The 24,180-nt window shown below is 36.9% G+C and overlaps 1 protein-coding gene across 2 annotated transcripts in view; it reads left to right on the forward strand.

Annotated features, from left to right (window-relative positions):
- The window catches only part of LOC127455990 (multiple epidermal growth factor-like domains protein 11), a 196,577-nt gene that overhangs the window by 121,012 nt on the left and 51,385 nt on the right, over positions 1–24,180 (forward strand). For both annotated transcript variants that reach the window (XM_051724242.1, XM_051724243.1), the window contains exons 9-12: positions 1,153–1,289; positions 4,833–5,045; positions 5,962–6,136; positions 14,517–14,637. In XM_051724242.1, the coding sequence (XP_051580202.1) occupies positions 1,153–1,289; positions 4,833–5,045; positions 5,962–6,136; positions 14,517–14,637 (646 nt within the window). The remainder of the gene's footprint in view (positions 1–1,152; positions 1,290–4,832; positions 5,046–5,961; positions 6,137–14,516; positions 14,638–24,180) is intronic.

The raw sequence follows: 24,180 nt of genomic DNA on the forward strand, positions 1-24,180 counted from the left end.
ACTCAAACAAAGTTTTTAGAAGTATATTTCAGCTCTGTTGGTCCTTATAATGCAAGTGAATGGTGACCAGACCTTCGAAGCTACAAAAATCACATAAATACCACAAAAACGTAATCCATAATACTCTAGTGGTTAAATCCATATCTTCAGAAATGATGTGATAAGTGTGGGTGAGAAACAGATCAATATTTAATTCCTTTTTTACCATAAATCTCAACTTTCACTTTCACATGCTTTCACATTTTGAAAGTGACTAACAGAGCTGAGATATTCTTCTAAAAATATTTGTTTGTGTTCTGCAGAAAAAAAAAGAAAGTCATACACATCTGGTATGGCATGAGGGTGAGTAAATGATGAGAGCATTTTTATTTGTGGGTGAACTATCCCTTTAACCAACAAAAAAATTGGTTGTCATCCAACATGGACTTTCTGGTGAAGCTTGTTGAAGTCTTGCAAGTACAGCTTTTAAGAAACCTGATAGGAACATGAGCATCCCATCCTGGGGACACAAGATATGCTGGTAACTAGCAATGCTGGTGGTTTTTATTATTGAAACTAAGCTGCAAATACTGGTCATTAAGAAACTGTCATGGTATTATTGTCAGAAACATTAGCACATTAACATATGAGCGCCCTCTGTAATATACATATCAACACCTATTCAGTATTTAGCAACTTGGCCTGCCCTGATGATCAACAGTGTGAAGTACGCTGGCACACAGAGGTTAGCCAATCATAACAAATGTGATTTACATAGAAATCTGTACAATAGCAATAAAAAGTCTGATTAATTCTAAGGGTCAGACAGGCAGTGGAAAATGATCAGATAAAACTAAATTTGCAATCTTGACTAACATTACAAGTGGCTTTGAAGGCATAGAATATGACCCCTTTAACCCTCATGTTCTGTTTCTCTTTGGCCATTTTAGGAGCTTAAATTTATACTTATTTTAAGTTATATAATATTCTAACATTGCAGTATCAGGTTGATACTTGATGACTTCCTAATCTTGAGGGAAAGATTGAGGACTAATTATAAACAAAATGTTTTATGCTTCCTTGTATATTAACTTATAACACACTTTAACTGTCCTCCATAAAAAAAAATGTTTTCAAATGTAAACTCTCTCTCTCCACCCTCTTGCATGACAGGGGTCTGTGTGTGCCCAGCCGTGCCCATTCGGCAAATATGGCATCAATTGCAGCAAGGAATGCTCATGCCGCAATGGAGGATTGTGTGACCACATCACAGGACAATGCCAGTGTATGGCAGGATACAGTGGCCACAGGTAAAATGGATGCACTGTGGCTAGACTCAGTGTCATTAGGGAAATTCAGTTCTGATTTTATTTCTGTTCATGACAGTAAGAGTCAGCCCAATTTTATTTCCTTTTTGAGTTCTCCATGTCCTTTCAAGCTGAAGTGGTAACACTTAACAATAAGGTTCCATTCGTTAACATTAGTTAATGCATTAGGTATCATGAACAATGACAATGAACAATATATTTACACCATTTATTAATCTTTGTTAATGTTAGTTAATAAAAATACTATTGTTTATAGTTATTTCATGGTAGTTCACAGTGCATAAACTAATTTTAACAAATACATCTTTTGATTTTAAAAATGTATTACTATATAATGAAATTAACATAAACTAAGATTAATAAATGCCTTATAAATATTGTTCATTGTAAGGTAATGTTAACTAATGTTGTTAACTCATATAAACAAATGGAACCTTATTGTAAAGAGTTACCACTGAAGTTTATATTTTTTTACCACTGAAGTTTATAAAAATTCTTAGGTTGATTTCCCAAAAAAAGTGTAAGCTCTGTGGCACTATCAATATATTCAAGACAAAGCAACATTGGCTCAACCTATTGCATGAGCTTGGGGCAGGGCTACCCATTTGTCTGACTAATGGCAGCAGGGGGAGTGTTTGGGGAAAGTGCTTGAACAATCATTGGCCTGTCCCAATACCCACACTTGAGGTTTTGGCCACTTGAGTGCGTGTGCACGTGACAGGAAGTATGTGTTCAAGACTGTCCCATGTCTAAAACATGCCAAAGCTCAGTGCACTTAACCCACACTAAATCCACACTAGTGCGAATACTGCTTCGGAGCGGTCTTTCAGGCTAGGTGTATCCCAGAGTTCATCACGATCAGGAGCCACACCCTGCCTACACGAGCGATCGGTGTATTTTCACCATGATGACGTCAAGGGAAGCTTTTCAACATAAGTTATTTATTATAATCAGATAGTGAAACGTAAGTGAAGCATATTTTTATTTTAGTATAAATGAACATTATATAATGTGTTTGGGATGACTTAATAGCAGCATCATAATTACAAAATATTATTTATATGTATATTTATATACCTCTTTGTTAACCTTCTAGCCCATTAATCACCTTATTTTGTTTGTTCTTGCCTAATACTGCTGGTTATTTTGGTCATTTATCAGCCAGTGTGGCATACAATATGTGGTCTAGTAAATGTTGTTTTAAAATGAAAAATGTATCAACTACTTCCACAGGTTCTTTCTCATCTTTATGTATTTAAAATATAAGTTTTAATGCTTTTTATTTGTTTTATGAAACCACATACTGATAAGTTGTGTAAAGCAGTCTTTGGTCATCTTATATATATGACAAGCCAAAGCGTATAATTTAAATGGTTTGTATTAGTAGCTATTAATGGATCACACAGGTTTATAGAATAAAGTTTTAATTTTTAAGTTTTATGCAGTGTATTGAGAAACAAAGTAAAAAGAAATTGCATATATTTAATATTTTACAGCAGTTATGGATGATGCAATTTTACAGTTAAAATTGTTTTAATGTGCAAAGTATTGAAAATCAAAATAAGTAAACATAATAAACTTTTGCAATTATTTTCACATAATAAAAACATTATACAAATTTTTACTTACATATTTTCTACAGCACAATACATTTCTACCAACCAGTAGTGTATTAATAAATGAAAAGACTGGTAAAATTTTCAGTTATTTATTATTTTAAGTAGGCTATAACAGTCACTGCTACCAAAAACAAATCAGTCTTCAGCTGCGTGAAAAGACAAAAACAGCTGTCGCAACCAGCACTAACATCTATAAATTTACGAGTGTCCCAACGTGCAATCAAAAGTCATCCACACACTTGCAGTCTTCACATCTACTTGCACACTAGTGGCCAAACACCGGAAATACGTAAGACAATTGGGTAAGTAGGCAAGACCAAAACCGCAAGTGAGGGTATTGGGACAGGGCCAATATTTTTGACTGCAAAGCTAGTGGTGCAGAAATTGCACACTTAAGCTTTAAAAAAAAAAAAAAAAAAAAAAAAAAAAAAACATTAACATAAACATGCATGCTAAATTTGGTGGTAAATAATTTATGATTTTTTTTTTTTTAATGGCATTCCCTGTGTCCATTGATCCCTACTCCTAGCTCTGCACTGGTCTGTTAAGTTTCTTCCCATTAATTACCAGTAATGGAGCTTTATTAGGATCCAATTGAAATTGCTGGGTGTCTTTATTTCCCTGTGTCTACTGCAGCAGCTTAAGGTTTATTAGCGTACTAAAGTGATTGTCTGCAGAATGAAAACACTTCCACGACAGGCACCTCTTATCCTCTAATATTTAACAAAATTGCCCTCATTCATTTGATCTGTGACAGGTGAATTATCCCAGCAGGGATAATTTCAGATTGTGTTAGCACCATCCCCCCAGTACTTCTCACACCCGTCTCTCCTGATACAAACGACGTGGGTGTAATTTCAACATGAAACATGCCTTGTCCATTTTATAATTTAATTGAGCTATTTATCTGTCTCCTAATGGCTTCTTTGGACACTCAAGATTGATGCTCTGCCAGGATTGTATATTGAAGTTCTTGTGGAAGTCTTTGTTCCTTAAGTAGCTTTGCTATTCAATAGAGAGAGTGGGCCCAGGTCTAATTGTATTCACTGTAATTAATGGCTGCGGTCTCACTTTGCTGTTGCCCCAGAGGAGAAGCCAGGGGACTGATGAACCAAAGTAACAAAAAAGAAGGCTAAAGCCTTGACCCTTAGATTAGAAGATAGCTGACGAAAGGGGCCGTTCAGACCACGTTTTTTTCTTACGCTAAAAAAGCTAGACTTAGCGCAATTAATAGAATGCAGGAGCCTTTAGGCACGTTTTTAAAGTTGAAGTTCTTTTAACTTGACACTGTCTTAAAAAAAACGGTGCTGAAAAACAACAGTGCATGCTACTAGAGCATGTTTATCTAGAAAAACAATTACAAACAGCTCAAAACGTGTTCGGTGTGAACGACCCCTAACTCTCCCTAACTTTTTTTTAGAACTACTCCAAAGGAATTTGAACACCTTGTTCTAATGAACAAGTTTGATTATTTCAGCTACACCCATTACTAACAGGTGCATAAAATCAAGCATACAGCCATAGAATGTGTTAAAGGAGAATGGGTGTACCAAACCCCCTTTGTGCATAAATCCACTCACAAAGCGAGGTCCATAAAGAAATGGTTTACTGATTATGGCATGGAACAAGGCTTTACTTGCCTGCACAAAGCCCAGACATGAAAACCTTTGGGGTTAACTGACTGCAAGCCAGGCCTGTCCTCACTAAACTCTTGTGTCTGAATGGGAAACGCCCATGTAAAGCCTTCTACCAGTGGAAGCTGTTTAAGCAGCAAAAGAAGGGCCAACTTGCTATTTAAGCCCATGGTTTTAAAATGAAATGCTTAACAATCACATATGGGTGTGGTGTTTGGGTGTCCACCCTCTTCCCTCTTTCCTCTGTAATGTTTCTCTTGAAATGTTCCCAGGTGCCAGGAGGAGTGTCCGGTCGGTACCTATGGTCCCCAATGTGCCCTTCATTGTGACTGTCAGAATGGAGCCAAGTGTTACCACATCAATGGGGCGTGTTTGTGTGATACAGGATTCAAAGGGCCTCACTGCCAGGACAGATTCTGTCCACCAGGCCTCTACGGTCTCATATGTGACAGATACTGCCCCTGTAATTCTACCAACACACTCAGGTAAGACACACTATGGCATGTGAAAAGACTGCACCAAATTGACAAGCTTAGAATTGGTTTTAGGGGCAGTGAGTAATAATTTGATGTCAGAATTTTGAGAACAAAAAGCAAATCAAATTAAATGGTACGTTTGTGTTCAGTAGTCGACTGATCACCTTTGATAATTTCAGTGATATAGAATCAGTTATATCAGGAATTTGTGAGATAATATATACTGTATACTGTAACTGGGTGTGATAGGTGGGTGATATGACACTGTGATTAGCAAGAAAGATAAATAGTGGCACTTAATGTCAAAAAGGTTGCCGACCCTTGCACTATATTTTCCTTACAAAGCGATCAAGCTTAATTTATGTGCCCAACATTTGTAAAACAGGACAGAAATATTTCTTGATGGATTATAAATGAGTTGACCCAAACTATACATCTCTGTGAAGTCCCCTCTGGTTAAACACAAGAGTCAGTTCCATGCTCATAACTTTTCTGACATCACTATTTATCTTGGGTTAACCTTTTGGAGCCAGGCATGAGTAAAGAGCTTTTGGCTCCATTTGACTTCATTTGACTTGCAAGTAAAAATTTGAACACCTTTCAGCTTTAGCATAGCACTTGCTCTTTATCGCGTCCTGTGCTTCATTCATTATTTCTTAGCTACGTTCATGGCTAATGCAATGTTAATGCCTGGTATGGGCAGATTAGTCCCTAAGACACTGGGGCTCATTACTACATGAAGGAGAGAAAGGACACCCCATTCATCTGAGTGGAGCTCACAGACACCAGGATGAATGGACTTCAAATGATTTTAGTCTCCAGATTTGGCTCCTTTGTTTCTGTTTAGATGCTTCATACATAACATATCTAAGTATATTTGCTCCTAAATTTCTTTCCCTCTTTTTTTTTTTTTTTTTTTTGTCAGTTGCCACCCTCTGACAGGTGAATGCTCATGTACAGCAGGATGGTCGGGTCTATACTGCAATGAGACCTGTCCCCCGGGTTACTATGGAGAAGGATGTAGTGTGCCGTGCCAGTGTGCTAATGGAGCAGACTGTCACGGTCTCACTGGGGCCTGTATCTGTGCCCCAGGCTACACAGTGAGTCCATGTTTATCATTTATCATTGTCTACATCCATTAAATTCTACTAAATCTTGCCAGGCTGAAATACTGTCACATGGAATTGACTAAGCATTAATGATTACAGTTGCTAATGTTTTAAATTATAGTCTTTTTTTTTCTTGTCAAAAAATCATGACATATAGGTAGTGACATAATCAGATTACAGAAATCAAGTATGTGTAATTAGATTATATTTTTAAATGGGTGTAATAAGATTACATTAACTTGTTTATGGATTGCATGATTTCAAATCGATGAAAAAAATCAGTCTTGAATTTCAAAGAATCGCCGAGGGGAGTGTGTCTCAGGGACTGACGTAGCAAGTTGTTTGATTTCATGTTTACCAGTGTTTAATAAAAGTGTGTAAAAAGTGGAAATTGGTACTTAATTCACTTAAAATTAGATTTTCATCAAAATACGTAGTCTAAAAGTAATCAGATTAGATAACCTCAAAAGTGACATCAAAACACAACCATTTAAGTTGTCTAATTTGTAATCAGTAGAAGATTACATTTCAGAAGAAATATACCCAACACTGCATATAGGCCAAGAACACACTCCAACACCACAATGACACAAGCAATCTCTGTGTGTACTGGATTAAAGGAATAACCTGGGTTCAATACAAGTTCAACTCAATCGACAGCATTTGTGGCATAATGTTGATTACCACAAAAAAACAGTTTCGACTTGTCCATCCTTTCCTTTAAAAAAAGGAAAAATCAGGGTTACAGTGAGGCACTTACAATGGAAGTGAATGGGGCAAATATTTGGAGGGTTTAAAGGCAGCAATGTGAAGCACATTGATTCTTCTGTTAAAACTCATGTATTAGTTGAGATGTGAAGTTGTTTAAATCGTCATTTTTTACAGTTGTTTTAAGGTTTTATGGTTTGACATTATGTCGTCATGTCAATTAAGTTGTAAAATTGGCTATAACTTTACACAGAAAAGGTTAGTAAGCGATTTTATCACTAAAATCATGTTAACATGCATATTGTTTACATCTTGTGGCTATACTTTTAAAACAGTGAGTATTTTAACTTTTATGGATTGGCCCCATTTTCTTCGATTGTAAGTGCCTCACTGTAACCCAGAATTTTGCTTATTTTAAAGAAAAGGAGGGACGAGTCAAAATTATTTTTTGTGGTAATCAATATTATGCCACAAATGCTGTCGATTGAGCTTAACTTGTTTTGAACCCGGAATATTCATTTAAGCACTCAGAAGAGGAATGACAGTTGTCGATTATTTAGCTGCAGTGTGTGCATGCATTATATGACATATGAACAGGGTTGGGAGGGTTACTTTTAAAATGTATTCCACTATAGATTACAGGATACATGCTGTAAAATGTATTACATTAAATTACTCAAGGTCAGTAACGTATTCTAAATACTTTGGATTACTTCTTCAGCACTGGTAGATTTTTTCACTTGTTTTGACTATAAAAACTTTGCCAGTACAGAAAGACAAAATACACATGTCAAAAATACATTCTCTGAAAAAGCCTAAATGTGTTATGCATTATTGCTTCCAAAACAAGATAAAGCAAATTGATCTGGTTTTAAGGATTTTTAGATATTTTTACAGGAAAACAATACAAAAGTTATTATCAAGAATGCAATTGCCCTTATATCAAAGGTCTTAATAGAGAAAAAAAAGATCTAACATGGATTTTCTTGATAAAAAAATATGATTGTGGCAGGTAACAGGTGCTTGTAAAATGGCTTGAAATAGCATTTTAGCTTAACGTAAAGCTGACAATTTACACAAGGTTTATTTCTATTTCTGCTGCCCTAAACTTACTTCAAACTTACTTCTGTCTGCTCATATGAATGAAACACATCTTAAGAAAGTGTTTCATCGCTGTTCGAACACACTTTGGATCGCATCATTTATATGGATAAATGTTTTCCAACTGAATAGACTAAATATGTAATCCGGTTACATGTATTCCATTACTCCCCAACCCTGCATATGAAGGTGGAAAAACCAATAATTACATTAAAATGGTTTATGATTAATGGTTTATGATTGTGGATTTTAAGGGAACACTGGAAGTACGAGAAAAAAAAAATAAACATAGAACATTTCCACTCAGCACTTCCGTTGATCATTCTCTCAAATATTTTTGTGTCCTCATACTTAAAGCAGATGTGTCAGCGAATACAGTTTATTGCTTTGAAAATTATCTCTATAGCGGTCTCACTCTCTCTCTCTCTCTCTCTCTCTCTCTCTCTCTCTCACGCACTGACACACACACACACACACACACACATAACACACACACACAAACGCAAAACCTCCCGCAGGGAGGCTGGGATCAAGGCTAGACTCTCTGTGTTCAGTAATGATACTCTAAAAAACCTGGATGACTATCTTTTTTCCATGGAACGCAAAAGCAAACCAGAAAGTGTGCTGAGAAAATAAAGACATTGCTGCAGGTAAAAACCTGTACAATATGGATGATAAAGACACAGTACCAGGAACTTATGGCCAACTCCTACATTGGCTGTAGCCGTAGCCGTGTTCTGTGGCAGAACTACTATTGCAATTTGTACTAGCAGATGGAGGCACAGGCTGTAACTTAATTTTCACCACCTGCTCTTTGTGTTGGATTTAAGGCGTCCTACTGCCAGTTCTATTAAACACTGCTCGAGGAGTTTTGGCCAAGACGTCTGAGACGACCGAGATGGGATGGAATGGGGACATGATGCTCCATTTCCCAGCCAGCTCTTCCATTTGGCCTATAGAACAACAGTGGTTAACAGGTTGACCGCAGTCTGGTTGAAAACAAGAGGGGTAATGGCCACCAAAGCTCTCATCTATAGAGTTCTGAGGGAGTGATATTTATGAGGGCAGAAAATGAACATATATTTGCTTGAGCTGCTGGTACTGTGTGTCTAGTGGGTAGATGCCGAAAGTGCTGGTACTGCCTTGTTGAAAACACATGTAGGTTTTTGAGATCCATTTGTTTACATGTAAACAGGTGTTGCTTATATGTTGTGTTTTCACTAATAGCTTCATAAAAAATAAACAGAACATAAAATATCATAATCGGATGTATATACAGTATCATTAGATAATCCACACAAAGGACAATGTGCATACAGCACATAATGTGCTATCTGGCTAAAAACACGTTAGCTTTCCAGGATCAGATGGCCATCGGAAATGTAGTACGTTGTCCAGCATCATGAAACACTAAACCAATTGTATTAGGATTCCGATTGCTGCAACCAGAGCTGGAAGTCATCCAAATATGGGCAGAGAGGATTGTTCTCTCTAATTACATATGGCCACCAGGAGATGGCGCCAAGTACATGACACGGAATCAATGATGACTCAAATGACTGAATGGAACTGAATGAGATCTCGTTACTCATGCCTGCATGCTTTTGAGAGAGAGCATACCTTTAGTCATTGTTATGTTATTCATTCTTATGTACAATCATTATGTTTTATTTGTTTGGAGATACTTTTGGACACTTGGAGACGTTTTTGGACACTAAATTATTTTTGTAATGCTTTAACTTTTGATTGCTTTCTCGTACCAACACAAATTTTTACTCAGTTACAAGTGACATTATCGGAGCCACCTTATTTATACCCCGAGATATATAATGTCAAATAAAATAAAAAATAAGAAAAGTTCATTTTTGGCTCAAGATTTTTGTGTTTTTTCAGCAGTTTCTTAGGCTGAGAGTCTCATAATTTATCATAATCTATATCATTAAAAAAAAAAAAAAAAACTTTTAATTATACCAACAAATTGATCCTCCTTGTTTGTTTTTTTTTTGTTTTTTGTTTTATGGGGGGGGTATGCCACTGAAACCAAATATTTGTAATATTTTTAAATAATCTTAAATATTTTTATACTTGTAATATATTTGTATTATATTTGTGTTTTTTATTTTTATTTTTTAATAAACCTTTTTTGGTTATCAATACAACGCCTCAGTCTTTTTCTAAAACTCCCTTTAAATCACTGGTACATTATAAAAATGTTGTCAGGTAACCTTAAAAAATGTGCATCTAAACCCTAAGCCTAATCTAATTAAACTGTTATAATTCAAGTAAAAAAAAATTGTTTAATATGATTGAATCAACCAGACTGCATGAAAATAATTCTTTTTTATGGAGTGACTATTTGCACTAGGTGTTAATAGCACCTGCCACAGTGCGGCTATTTGCACTCCAGTAGTCTAGTAGAAACACACAAATTGAAGACAATCTGCGCCCCCAGTTTTGCTGCATTGGCGTGGGGTATAACGACAATGTGGATGTGCTTTTTTCGTGAGGATGACCCGGGTTCGATTCTGCCTTTTTTCCCACTTTTTCCCATCCAGTTTCCTGTCTCCACTCTTTAATATTTCCTTTAATACTACTTATAATAATAAATAAAAAATAATAAAAAAGTTGTTTTCCTCGCAGTGATAAGGTCACGGTGAAGGTCAGGGAGTTGAGAGAAAGGTTTGATCCGAGTAAAATCAACCATGGTGTTACTTCAGTAATATGGTGTTAATACAGTACATGTATAATTTTGTGGTTACTATGATTTTACCACAAAATGTCATGGTGAAACTATGGTTACTGTAGTAAAACCATGGTTAATTTAGTAAGGAAAGGTTAGGGTTATGTTTAGGGAAAGGGGTTGGTGTAGGGTGTCTGTGGGGTTCTAAATAATCATGCTGCAGTGCTGCCCCTATACTGTATGTTAGTATTTAATAAGGGGTGCAAATGGTATTTGCCACTATTTGCACCAGTGCAAATTGCACCTAACACTATTTGCACTTAGTGCAAAGAATATGCTTTTGGTTGCTATTTACACTTAGTGCAACAAGACTGCTTAGTGTAAATAGCATCTATCGCTATTTGCCTACTTTTTAAGAGGCAGATCAGGTATGGAATTATTTTTACTATGTAAATTGATTTTAAAAATTGGGTAATTCTGATCAGCTTATAATGACCCTTTCATGTAGTAGTCTGTACATTCATGGACGCCTACAAGATCCTTGTGAAATCCTGACCTCTTTTTATATAATAAAAACTTTAGGTTTACAGAATGTGTAACCTCTGAACATAAGACTTGCTTTACCTTGCTTTTAGAAGAGTTCAGTTGAGTGAGTGCTCTCAGGGCTGTGTCAGTATAATTTGGAGCATTCATGGGACTCACCAAATCCCTGTGGTCATTTGTGAGCCGGACGCTCTTTAACCTACAGCCCATTCACCAGTAATTTGCAGGTCGGCTGAAAAATTGAACCGACAAACTTTCTCGCCCCGCATACTCGCTAGTTTTAAGTCTCTTTTTCCGTAAAACAGAACTGCCATTGTTAGCAGTCCTGTTGCTGTCACTTTTTAGTGGAAAAAAGATAACTGCATGTAGATTGATAAAATATTTATCCACAGATGTAAGCTTTTCATGTGGGGAGAAGATGGACGAGTGAGGCAGATGGATAGATGGAGAGAATATTTGAAATATGGAATGCAGTGGAAGAATGTGGAAGAGAGAGAGAAAGAGACAGCATACAAGAAAGGAAAGTGTAGGAATAAGAGAAAATATTGTAGATGATTGTATCAAAGTGAAAGAATGAGAGAGAAAGATAAATTATGACAGATTGAAAGATAGAGAGGGGGAAATAAAATATATATTGAGAGGCTCAGTCTAACTTTAAGTCCCTCTTGGTGCCCATGGTGTCCTGTGGCATATCTTATCCTGTCTCCCGCTCAGTTCTAGTTCCAGATGATAATGAGAGAGCGGGTCCTTTGCTGCTCAATCTGCAGCACTAGGGAGATGGAGGCAGCAGCCACACGGCAAACTGCCATGACCCCACTAATTGGGAGTCTAAATCATTTTGTCAGCTGTCAGTCACAGCCAGGGATGAGGCAAGGTGAAACTGGTGACGGCCAGCTCTGGGATACAGACGCCTCCCTTGTTAGGCCTGGTAAAGCACAGATACTGTAGTGGTGTTGTTTGGCTGGGAAAGAGGATTTATTAGGTGCAGAGGGCCAGGGGCTGTGTGCTCATTAATGCAGCTGGGGAAAGCAGGCCTTTAGCACAGAGCTCTGAGCATCCTCAGTCTGTGATAGCAATGAGGACACAAGCTACATATAAACTTCATGTTTTGCTGCTGATGAAATATAATCTGAACCTAATATAGGCTCTTCACCTTTCTGAGCACAACTGTGGCTGACATAAAATCATATCTGACTCATATGCTTTGATATTTTGGAAATTTACTGAATGATACTACTGAAGTACTGAATAATATTAATTACTAGACTAAATTCTGAAAGAAAATATGAGTGGTGCTTCAAAACTCGCCATCACGATGCTAGGGTGTTGAGGGTGGTTGCCAGGGTGGTGCTGTGTAGTTGCTAGGGTGTTCTGGGTGGTTGCTCGGGCATTGCTTACTGGCCCAAATCAAATGAGCCAACCCCCCTTTCTCTATGATATTCTGGTCCCTAAAATTTTTTAGGTATCCATGTTTGAAGCACAAATGGTGTGGGATGGGTTGTGCATCTAATATTTATACTTTATACTTTGTGTTAGGGGTTTTCAAAAATTCCTAAGCATAAATATGAGCCTGGGTGTAGAATACTTGGGGGACGTGTCCCCTGAACTTTTAATAAAATTTAAATTCGTCCTCTGCACTTTTTTTTATTGGGCAAATTGGTTTACGTTATTTTTTTCATCGGGCAAATGAGTATGTATAAATCCAGATTTAAAATTCACCTGTCCAATCTCTAAAGAGACAGTACGTGACCTTCCATCGTCATTTCCATGACAACCCAATCATTCGCCTGTCACGCCCTCACTCACACCCACCAGAGACACCCACGCTGAATCTCAACTAACACAGTCATAGATCATGATGAGCTCGAAGTGGCAAAAACCCTTCACTTGTTTCTTACAATTAAGTCAAGTAACGTAAGTTGCCATGTGGTCTCTGAATTGTGCTGTACAAAGATTAATCATTTACTATTTTTTTTTTTTACTCTGCCTATTTTCCTTGGTGAATATTAGAAAGCTATTTTATAAATATAATTTGCAAATATTAACGACTCACTGAAACGTGCACGTAAACTTTGTTTTTATTTTCACAAATATGTTACCAAAGCCCTTCAATTCAAAATAAAGAGGATGATTGTTAATGTTTTATTGATATTTTCACACATTAACAGCCACTACATTTGTCTGTCTTTATCATTGCTGTATTCTGCATGTTTTAACAATCACTTTTATTGTAATGACCCCAAAAGGATAACGAAAATTACACTAATTACAGTATTGAGCATTGGCATTTTATAAATAAAATGACTGACTCTCAGCAGGCTGCTATAATAACTTTAAACATTATGCAGTTTCAGTTAGTTGACTCCAAGCATACCGTTAGGAAAACATGTTTTAACCCTACCATTTTCTTTTGCATGATACTTTATAATTCAATTGAAAAGGCAGATAGCTGAAACAAAGTAGTTTTGTGGATGTGTAGCATTTAAAGTTACTCACAGTTTAGATGTGTTATGCATTAAAGATTTGTGATGGTTTTTAATTTGTAGGGTTCTCTATTTTTGCAATATTGTACATGTCTTTTCTGTATTATGTAATATTTTGTTGAGTTTGAACAAACTAGTCAGAAAGCATAAAGAGAAAGATGTTAAAAATAGCTTGAAAAAGTTGTTTGAAATTAAATGTTGATTGAAGATGTCCTGCATGTTATTCTTAGCTCTATTGATATAAGATCTGATCATATTTTAATAAAAGTAGTTTTCTTACAGTGAAATGCTGCCACTTCAGGTCAATTACATAGTCTCTTTGCAATAGTGTTGTTTGAGTGACTTTTTTATTGCTTTCCCCAACAGTGGACTGTAGAATAGAATAGAATAGAACAGAATAGAACAGAATAGAATAGAATAGTTAAAATAGAATGTGAATGTGCAAGTATCCATTACTGTGTGCAATGTACATACAATACAATATAAAAAAACACTAAACAATAAAATTTGCAACATATAAACGGTATAGTACAATATACAGTGTAATGTGCTATAAACAGTACAAAACATATGCATGGCTTTCTTTCTTTCTATTTTATTGCATAAATAGTCTATTAAGCCAATTAAGAGCAAGTAGAGATATGAGAGAAAATAAACCTCAATCAATAAGTCAGTGGTCAGTAAAAATTGTTATTATATTTGACATTCTGTCCCCCTCACTTCTGAAATGATGGCTGCACCCTAGCAAGCACACCTAATTATTTGAAAATGTAATATGTGTAACATGGACACTGTAATGTAAAGTGCTACTATTTAATGAATGGTTCAACAATTCCTGTGTTTTTGCATTTTTCAGGGAGATGACTGTTCCCAGAACTGCCCCCTAGGACTATATGGGACTAACTGCACTTCCACCTGCCACTGTCACAACCAGGCGTCCTGCTCCCCGATCAATGGCTCCTGCATCTGTAAAGAAGGTACAGCATAACCTGCTCTCATGCTTTCCCTCTTTTTCATCTGTCCTTATCCCAGTGTCTCTCTTATAGACAGGGATACCCAAAGGAAAATTTGAATGTGCAGAGATTGCTCTTTCATAGCTCTGGAGACTTAAGAACTTTTGTCTCAGATGTTTCTCCTAAAATTTCTTAGATAGAAATAACAATAGACCCAAATGAGATAATTGTTGACATAGAGTAAGAGTTAAGAGATTTAAAATGCGTGTGGATAGTCTACCTCAAATGTGATTTTTTAAAATAATTTTATGAGTTCATATTGAAATCTAAGACATTTGATTGCAGACTTTGCTACATTGTTGAGATGTCTTCTGAAATTCTGATGGAGACATGTGAGATTACTGGGGACTTTTTCTCAGGAGCAAAATCTTATCAGCCAGAAACTTAAGTAGAAGTCTCCATTTAATCTCTATTTAATTAATCTCTTGCTGTTGAGGAGAAACAATTGAGATATTAAAGAGATCTCATTTGTTGTTTTTGCTTTCCGTTGTGTAGTGAGAAAGAAAAAGCCATGGAAGATTGTGGGTTTTTAACCAACCCGAAAACAAGGTTGTAAAATTAACAACATGAATAGATCAATATTAAATCAATACATACAATAAAATTGTGAGGATGAATCGTAATCTTTACAATTGATTTTTCCAGGCACGATTAATCATTTTTCACTTTACTTTACAGACTGAAATCAATGTAATGAAACAGTAAAAGAAACAGAAATTGAAAATTTTTATTTAGTACACCTTACTAGCCCATTATACTGCTAAATCAAACACTCTCTGTACATCAGACATCAGACACTCTCATATATCCATTTTTGTCATTATGCAAAGCTGGTTGTTCAGTATCAAAGGATTCAAAGCCCCTTTAGGTCACTTTCAAATGATACATAACCACTTACAACTTACTAAGACATAGTATGGCTTATTTCAGCTGTAAAAGCATAACAAATCAGTAGGAATACTCAAGAGCCATGTGTTCAGCATTTGGCTGACCGCAGCTAAGCATACCTGTGGGGCAGCTCTTGTATTGCATAAACATTGGCTCATCCTGAAAGGCTTGCACCAGTGGAGCATCCACTCAGGTCCCTTCAGTTTAGGAGGAAGCTCATTAGAGACACTACCTTTATAATCCTCATCCCATTCAAAATGCAGAACCCTAGTGTGCTACACAACGTTTCTGCCTCTCCCTCCCTGCTCTCATGTTGACCTCAAACCATGCATATATTCCACTCATTGACTGCTTTGCAGTGTTAGTCACAAGAGAAAATAATCCGCGGTAACACTTTCTATGAAGCCCATATTTAAAATGAATTGTAAAGGCATTATAAATGCATACTTCATTCATAATGTCTCGTAATACATCTTAGAATAAGTTATTACTTCTCATAAATAATTATAACTACAGTTATAACACATTATAAGACTTCCCTTATTCATAGTTATACTTTAGAGTATAATGCATTATAGTGATGTGCACAGACCTTAGCAGGAACAAGGAAATGGAGAGAGTGGGAAGAGAAATCGGTCAGGGACTTGAAATATAAACCTACCCAAAAGTTGTCGGTGGGGGGTTGTTGTGCTGCCCGCTTCAGCCTGTCAGCGGGGGATTGTGCTGTAGCATGTCCTCTTAAAGGCACCTCCACTTAAATCTCCCCTCGACCAAAAGGGCACCTTTAGATTTGTGAACGAAGGGGGCAGGGGCTTGCACCCCTGTAGCCCCCGTTCTGTGCACGTCAGTGATGCATTATAACACAAGCAACATTCAATTTTAACGCAGCAGAAGTTAATAAAGTTAATCGTATAAGTGCTGTATAGTGTAAACAATCAAAAGGCTTTATGACGTGATCATATTATAAGCATTCTTTGCCTGCTTTAAGTAAAGTTACAAAAGCAATATTTTCTAATAAACAGCCATAACATAAACTTGTATCATACAATACAAGTCAAACTTATATAATGGAAGTTATTTATTAAGTCTCCAAATAAGATGCACAAACATTAATGTTTATTGAATAGAATCCAGTATAGAATCAGTTTGATTTTATTTATACTTCGGTGTAAGAATATTGGATACATGTGTGATCAACATTACACATTTAGAGTTTCTGATATATTTTAACCTTGTAGCTTTACAAGTGTTTTTCATAATACCTCAAAATGTACATTGAATGTGTGTTATTTTGTATTTTGTGCATGTATATATCTTCCAGCATGACTTGTAATGTCTTATAACCACTTAAAAATATCTTATGGATATTTATAAAGCATTGCTTTTGTCACTTTACTTAAAGCATACCTATTATATATACTGTATGTTATATATATACAGTATACACTGGTGGCCATAAGTTTGGAATAATGTACAGATTTAGCTGTTTCGGAAGGAGATTGGTACTTTAATTCACCAAAGTGGCATTCAACTGATCACAAAGTATAGTCAGGACATTGCTGATGTAAAAAAAAAAGCACCATCACTATTTGAAAAAAGTCATTTTTGATAAAATCTAGACAGGCCCCATTTCCAGCAGCCATCACTCCAACACCTTATCCTTCAGTAATCATGCTAAATTGCTAATTTGGTACTAGCAAATCACTTGCCATTATATCAAACACTGCTGAAAGCTATTTGGTTCGTTAAATGAAGCTTAACATTGTCTTTGTGTTTGTTTTTGAGTTGCCACAGTATGTAATAGACTGGCATGACTTAAGGTCAATATTAGGACAAAAATGGTAAAAAAAGAAACAGCTTTCTCTAGAAACTCATCAGTCAATCATTGTTTTGAGGATTGAAGGCTATACAATGCTTGAAATTGCCAAAAAACTGAAGATTTCGTACAAAGGTGTACACTACAGTCTTCAAAGACAAAGGACAACAGGCTCTAACAAGGACAGAAAGAGAAGTGGAAGGCCAGATGTACAACTAAACAAGAGGATAAGCACATCAGAGTCTCTAGTTTGAGAAATAGACGCCTCACATGTCCTCAGCTGACAGCTTCATTGAATTCTACCCACTCAACACCAGTTTCATGTACAACAGTAAAGAAGACTCAGGGGTGCAGGCCTTATGGGAAGAATTGCAAAGAAAAAAACACTTTTGAAACAGAAAAACAAAAAGAAAAGGTTAGAGTGGGCAAAGAAACACAGACATTGGACAACAGATAATTGGAAAAGAGTGTTATGGATCTTAACCCCATTGAGATTTTGTGGGATCAGCTAGACTGTAAGGTGCGTGAGAAGTGCCTGACAAGACAGCCACATCTATGGCAAGTGCTACAGGAAGCGTGGGGTGAAATGTCACCTGAGTACAGTACTGTGCAAAAGTTTTAGGCACATAAGATGTTTCACAAAAGCATTTGTCTTAAGATGGTTATTTATATCTTCAGCTTTAGTGTGTCAGTAGGAAATTTAAATGTTAGACTCTCAAACATTACTTTTGCAAATAGAAAAGATTAGAATAGAAGAACAGGGAGCCCTGCAACAGATGTTATGGCCCCCACAAAGCCCCCCACTGAACATCGTGTTAGTCTGAGATTACATAAAGAGACAGAAGCAATTGCGACAGTCTAAATAGAGAGAAGAACTGTGGCGAATACTCCAAGAAGCTTAGAACATCCAATCTGCCAACAACCAAGAAAAACTGTGTCCTGGTGTACCTAGGAGAATTGGTGCTGTTTTAAAGGCAAAGGTGGCCACACCAAATATTGATTTAGCTTTTTTTATTTTTACTGGACTTTGTATGACATTAAGTGATAAATGAAATCTATTTATGTCATTATTTTTGAAGACATCCTCACTATGAAACATTTTTGACAAGTGCCTAAAACTTTTGCACAGTACTGTATCTGGACATACTGACAGCTAGAATGCCAAGGATCGGACTTCGGTTTTACGATGTAGTGAGAGGTCACACGGTGTCTGTGCTCTGACTTTTTTGCTTAATTAGTGTTTATTGCTACTGTCCTTACTTACAATTTGCACGTGATAAAGTGTCTTTGGTGAATAGAGAGTGGAGCAAATTCAGAAATGGGCAAAAATACTAAACTTGGCAGTGCTAAAAACCAAGACCAGCAAACCGCAGGTAAAGGCAAGGAGGCTTCCGACATGGCGGCGGCGCCTGTTCCTTTAACAACAGAGGTACTCGTGTTGGAGCTTAAAGTCAAGGTGAAGTTGGTCAGAGGAATTTACAGCTTTGCTGAACTCTTCTCTATCCCCTTTTCAAACAGCTTTGGAGAGCATTCACAGCACTCTGGCTTCTCATACTGCCACTATTTCGGAGATGGAGACGGCTCTCGCCGATCACAGCAGTAGGATTACTGAGTTGGAAAATTCACTTCGTTAAAGGCCAAATAAACGATCTAAATGCGACGCTTGGTTCCGCTGTGGATGATTTGGTGTCCCGTTCGAAGCGACAGAATCTATGGGTGGTAGGCTTTCCAGAGGGAATTGAGCAGAAATGCAAGAGAATTCATGACTGACTTTTTCTTTAAAACTATGGGAGATGTTCTGTCAACCCCTCCTGAAATTGATCGCGCTCATCGGAGTCTGGCGCCTAAAGCTGCGTTCACACTGCCAGCGACACGCAACGACAAAACGACCTCATCTCATTCATTTTCAATGAGAGCTGGCGACTTCCAGCGACACGAGCGATGGCTACCGTTGGCAAACGGATGTGGGCACGTCCAGCGATGCGAAAAAGTTGAGAAATGTTTAACTTTATGCAAATGAAGAGCGACATTCGGAAGCGACAGCCAATATGAGAGAAGATGGTAGAGCTCACATGATCCTTCTCTCTCTCAGCTCCTGCAGTGATGGAAAGATGGAGGAATGGCTAATCCTTGCTGTTAGCAATTTACCAGTGTTATATAACTCTGCCCACGTACAGGGACATATTTAAGAAAAATTATGCGTGGAAAGGTATATCTGAGATCACGGGGATTCCAAGTAGGTTTAATTCATCAAATAGCCTGTAAAATTAACTATTAAATAATTTGTTTTGAAAATGTGTTACATGTATGACAGCAAACGAAACCATATAAATGATCAGATATAGTGAATAAACATACCATATTAATAACCTTACTTTTTACCTAATATGAAGCTATGAAAAGAGTCAACCTAATATTTTAATAATAATATTAATTGTAAAGAAACAGTGCTGTTTAGATTCTCCATACACACCTCTAGCGACCTAACCGCCAGCCACTGGTGACGTGCAGCGACAAAGTAGCTGGCAGTGTGAACGCAGCTTAAGCCCCGTCAAGGCGATAGACCGCGGCTGTTCATAGTCAGATTCCACAGGTTTCTGGACAAAGATTTGGTGCTGTGCTGGGCCAAGGAACATAAAGAGATCTCAAATCAAGTTCATACCATAAAGATCTATGAGGACTTCAGCGTGGGTATCACCAAGAAGCGTGCAGCCTTCAACAAAGTGAAGTCAAGCCTCTACAAGAAGGGAATACACTTTGGGATGATTTACCCCGCCCAACTGCGCATCACTCATAACGGTGAGCATGTTTTTGACACCCCGGAGGCTGCTGAACATTACTTCCAGGAACATATTCAAAATGGATAATGTCCAGTTGTGCTGTCTTTGTTTATCTTTTTCCTATGAAGCATCATACTAGATCTTTGACTGAACTGTGATAATAGACTATTTCATAAACCGAGTTTCTACGCTGTCTTACTTACATCAGTTAACATAGTTTACAGTTAAATCCACATGCTCTCTCCCTTATTTGCTAAGACTGCATCTATTAGATTATTTTTGCTTCCCTGACACTAAAGGTCAGTCTTTCTTTTTTTCTTCTTCTTGATTCTGTTTTTTTTTTTTTTCTGCTCTAAAGAAATGGCTCTTTCTGATATGGGCCTAAGTAGTAGAGGGATTTCTGTTAATTTGGTCAGTTGGAATGTTCGAGGCTTGAGAGGACCAATTAAACGTTCTAGAGTGTTTTCTCATCTTAAGAATTTGAACTCTGATTTTGTTATTCTTCAGGAAACACATCTGCGCATTAAAGATCATATCAGATTACAGAAACCCTGGATAGGTCAGGTGTTTCATTCTAATTTTAACAGTAGAGCCAGAGGTACTGCCATTGTTATGCATAAACGAGTTAATTTCTCTCCGCTGCAGACCATTGCAGATCCCAAGGGACGTTATGTTATAGTCGTTGGAAATCTCTTTTATATGCCAGCTGTGCTTGTGAATATTTATGCCCCAAACTGGGATAATCCCACATTTTTCACTTCCCTTTTTTCATCTATTCCAAATTTAAACTCCCATCACCTTATATTAGGAGGCAATTTTAATTGTGTTATGGACCCAAGATACGATCGGTCAAATCCTAAAACTCTAGAGCAAACAGCTATGGCTAAGGCAGTGTCTGCATTCATGGATCAGATTGGATGCATTGACCCATGCTGCTTTCTTCACCCGTCAAAAAAGGAATTTTCTTTTTTTTTCCAGTGTACACCAATCATATTCGCACAATGATTTTTTTTTTTTTAGATAAAGCTCTCTTGCCATTAATTAATTCCTTGGAATATTCAGCTATGGTTATTTCCGATCATGCTCCACACTCCCTTAACCTGATTTTCACTTGTAATAGAGGTAGGGCAAATCAATGGAGGTTTGATTCAGGATTATTATCAGATAAACAGTTCTGTAAATATATCAGTACCAATATTGATGTGTTTATTAAGACCAGTAAGTCAGAATCTATGTGATGGGAAACCTTCAAAGTGGTAATTCGAGGACACATTATTTCATACACTGGTTATAAAAACAAACAAAGAAAACAAAAGTTACAAGACCTGATTAATTCCATCATTGAGACTGATAAGCAGTCTCTTAATAATCCTACTCCTGAGCTGCGGGCTAAGAAATTGGAGCTAAAATCAGAATTTGATCTGCTTAGTACAAAGAATGCTGAATTTATGCTGCAAAGAACTAAAGCTACTTATTGTAGCGAATTTGGTAGTATAAATGTACACGGGATGGGTTAAAGTGCCCGCGTACCTCCACCATTATATATAGGGAAACAGTATGTGTGAGCTAGGAATTAAATTAAACTGTCCTTATTCTACATTATTATGTAAGGAAATTTATAATGGAATTAGTTGCATTCGACAACCATTATAAATTAGATAAATGACAAATAACTAGATTATTTGTCTGAATAAAATTCTCCACCATTAAAATCGTAATACAATATTTTGTTGTATCCGCTCACAATTTCTATTGTAAGGAATTAGCTTTAATAAGGGAATTATGATTAATTATCTTATTGGAGTAATATTATTCTCATGGCTTATTGAAAATAATATTACACATATTTAGGTACAGTTTTGAAGCGAAATCTTTTAAAAACAGGGATGAGATTATTTATCAAAATATACCACAGTCAAATTATCTTTAAAAGTGGAATATGGATAATTAACCATAACTCAATATAATTAATTATAAATATTTGTATTAGTCAATAGAATTAACTTGATGTAGCTGAATTAATATTACAATCAGTTAATCTGTTCGTCCAGCGAACACTCAGTATTGATCGTCTATCAACTCTCAGAAAGGATATTTTCCATGGCCACAGAAAAATAATTCTTTCTTAGCATGTAGCTGTGATCAAATCATTAAATTGATGTTGATTTACAAGCAGACCAGAATCAACTCACAAGAATGTACACAAAAGCTTTATTTAACTAAATCACGAACACATAACTAATCTAAACAAACACATACACACAAATCATGCATACATGGGAAATGGAAAAGTGAAAGTGAATGAAACCGGAATAGAACAGATGAATGAAGCTATGAAAAGAGTCATTTAACCATCTGAAAGAACCATCAGTTTCTTACTTCAAAGCACCTTTGTTAACAAAGGGGTTCACAGCTTATACTAAACCTCTGTTTAGTTAGTTAATTGTATGATACTTGCAATGCCTTGGCTGTTGAGAGAGAGCCTGGATGCAGTCTCAGCAGAAAGTCTTGATGGTTCCTGGAGTTGATGGTGTTGAAGTTGCAATCAATTTCTTCCGTGTTGAATGAAGAAATGATGAACTTGCGGTGTTAGTTTGACTCCATTATGGTCGAGGTAGTTACACATGGCTTGATGTGTTGAGGCCTGCCTGCCCGTGACCTCGCGGTCGGACCGGGTGTTTCCGGTCCCACATGAGCAGCAACCATGAGCAGAAGGGAGAAAGAGAAGAGGGAAGAGAGAGAGAGAAGAAGAGGAGGGAGGTCACTCCGACAGTGCCCTTTAACTCCTGAGGGAGGTCACTCCTCTCGAGTTTGGCTTGACCAATGAGAAAGGTGCAATTTTCCAGCGGGAAAAGTTCCTTTGTTTGGAAGCTGACTCATTTGCATCATTGGAGTAAGCTAGCAGTTTGTGCCCCTTTATGCTCTGATTAATATAACAAGCATACAACGCATTCTATAAGGGGGTGCTATACTCCAATGTTTAGGGCATCGCACAAGGATTAATTCGATAGGAAACATGATACTAATCATTTTACATTATCTAGTGGTTCTGTCATAAACATGTACAAAACGGTATACAGTACAAAAGACACTATACGAGACAGTAATAATCATACACAATGTCCTGAGGATATGCATGTTCATTTATAGAACACTTTGTCTATAAATTAATGAAGAAAAGTCTGTTTTATGGGCTTTATGTGTCTTTCCTATGGGGGAATGGAGTGAGTTACTTCTTCCCACATTCCTTTGCATTGCATGTGGCTACCTTCCCCCACCTGGAGTGTCTCTGAGGTCCACTAGTTGCTGGACTAGTGTCAGCAAAGGGGGAGTAAAAGCTCATAATGATTAGTGGGAGAGCCGACATCTCGGAGTCTGCTTGGGCCTACTTGGACCTTTGCTTGTTAAGGTCTTGAGACGATCTGTTGGATTGTTCATTAAATAATGAATAATTGTGTGTCTGATTGGTCCAGATGCTACATTATTATGATTATGGAGACAAAGCTGGTTGGCTACTGGCGTCCCAGTTTAAAGGTTTTGCTGCCTCTCGTCTAATTACTCAGGTGTATGATTCGTCTGGTTCTTTAACTAAAAATCAATCTGATATCAATGATGTTTTTTCCTCTTACTACTCTGACCTTTATAAATCAGAACCACCTGAAGATGATTCCATCATGGAACATGTCTTAGACAGTCTAGACATTCCTCATTGATATAGCTGATCTTGATAAGCCTCTAGATTTAGATGAGATTTTGAAAGGTCTCCAGCTTATGCAACGTGGCAAGGCAGCAGGTCCGGATGGTTTTCCAATTTATTTCTACAAAAGTTTTGCCAAACATCTGACACCTTTATTGTTAGACATGTACAGGTGCATCTCAATAAATTAGAATGTCATAGAAAAGTTCATTTATTTCAGTAATTCAACTCAAATTGTGAAACTCGTGTATTAAATAAATTCAATGCACACAGACTGAAGTAGTTTAAGTCTTTGGTTATTTTAATTGTGATGATTTTGGCTCACA

Source organism: Myxocyprinus asiaticus, chromosome 18 (genome assembly GCF_019703515.2).
Source record: "Myxocyprinus asiaticus isolate MX2 ecotype Aquarium Trade chromosome 18, UBuf_Myxa_2, whole genome shotgun sequence".
NCBI classification, from domain to species: domain Eukaryota; kingdom Metazoa; phylum Chordata; class Actinopteri; order Cypriniformes; family Catostomidae; genus Myxocyprinus; species Myxocyprinus asiaticus.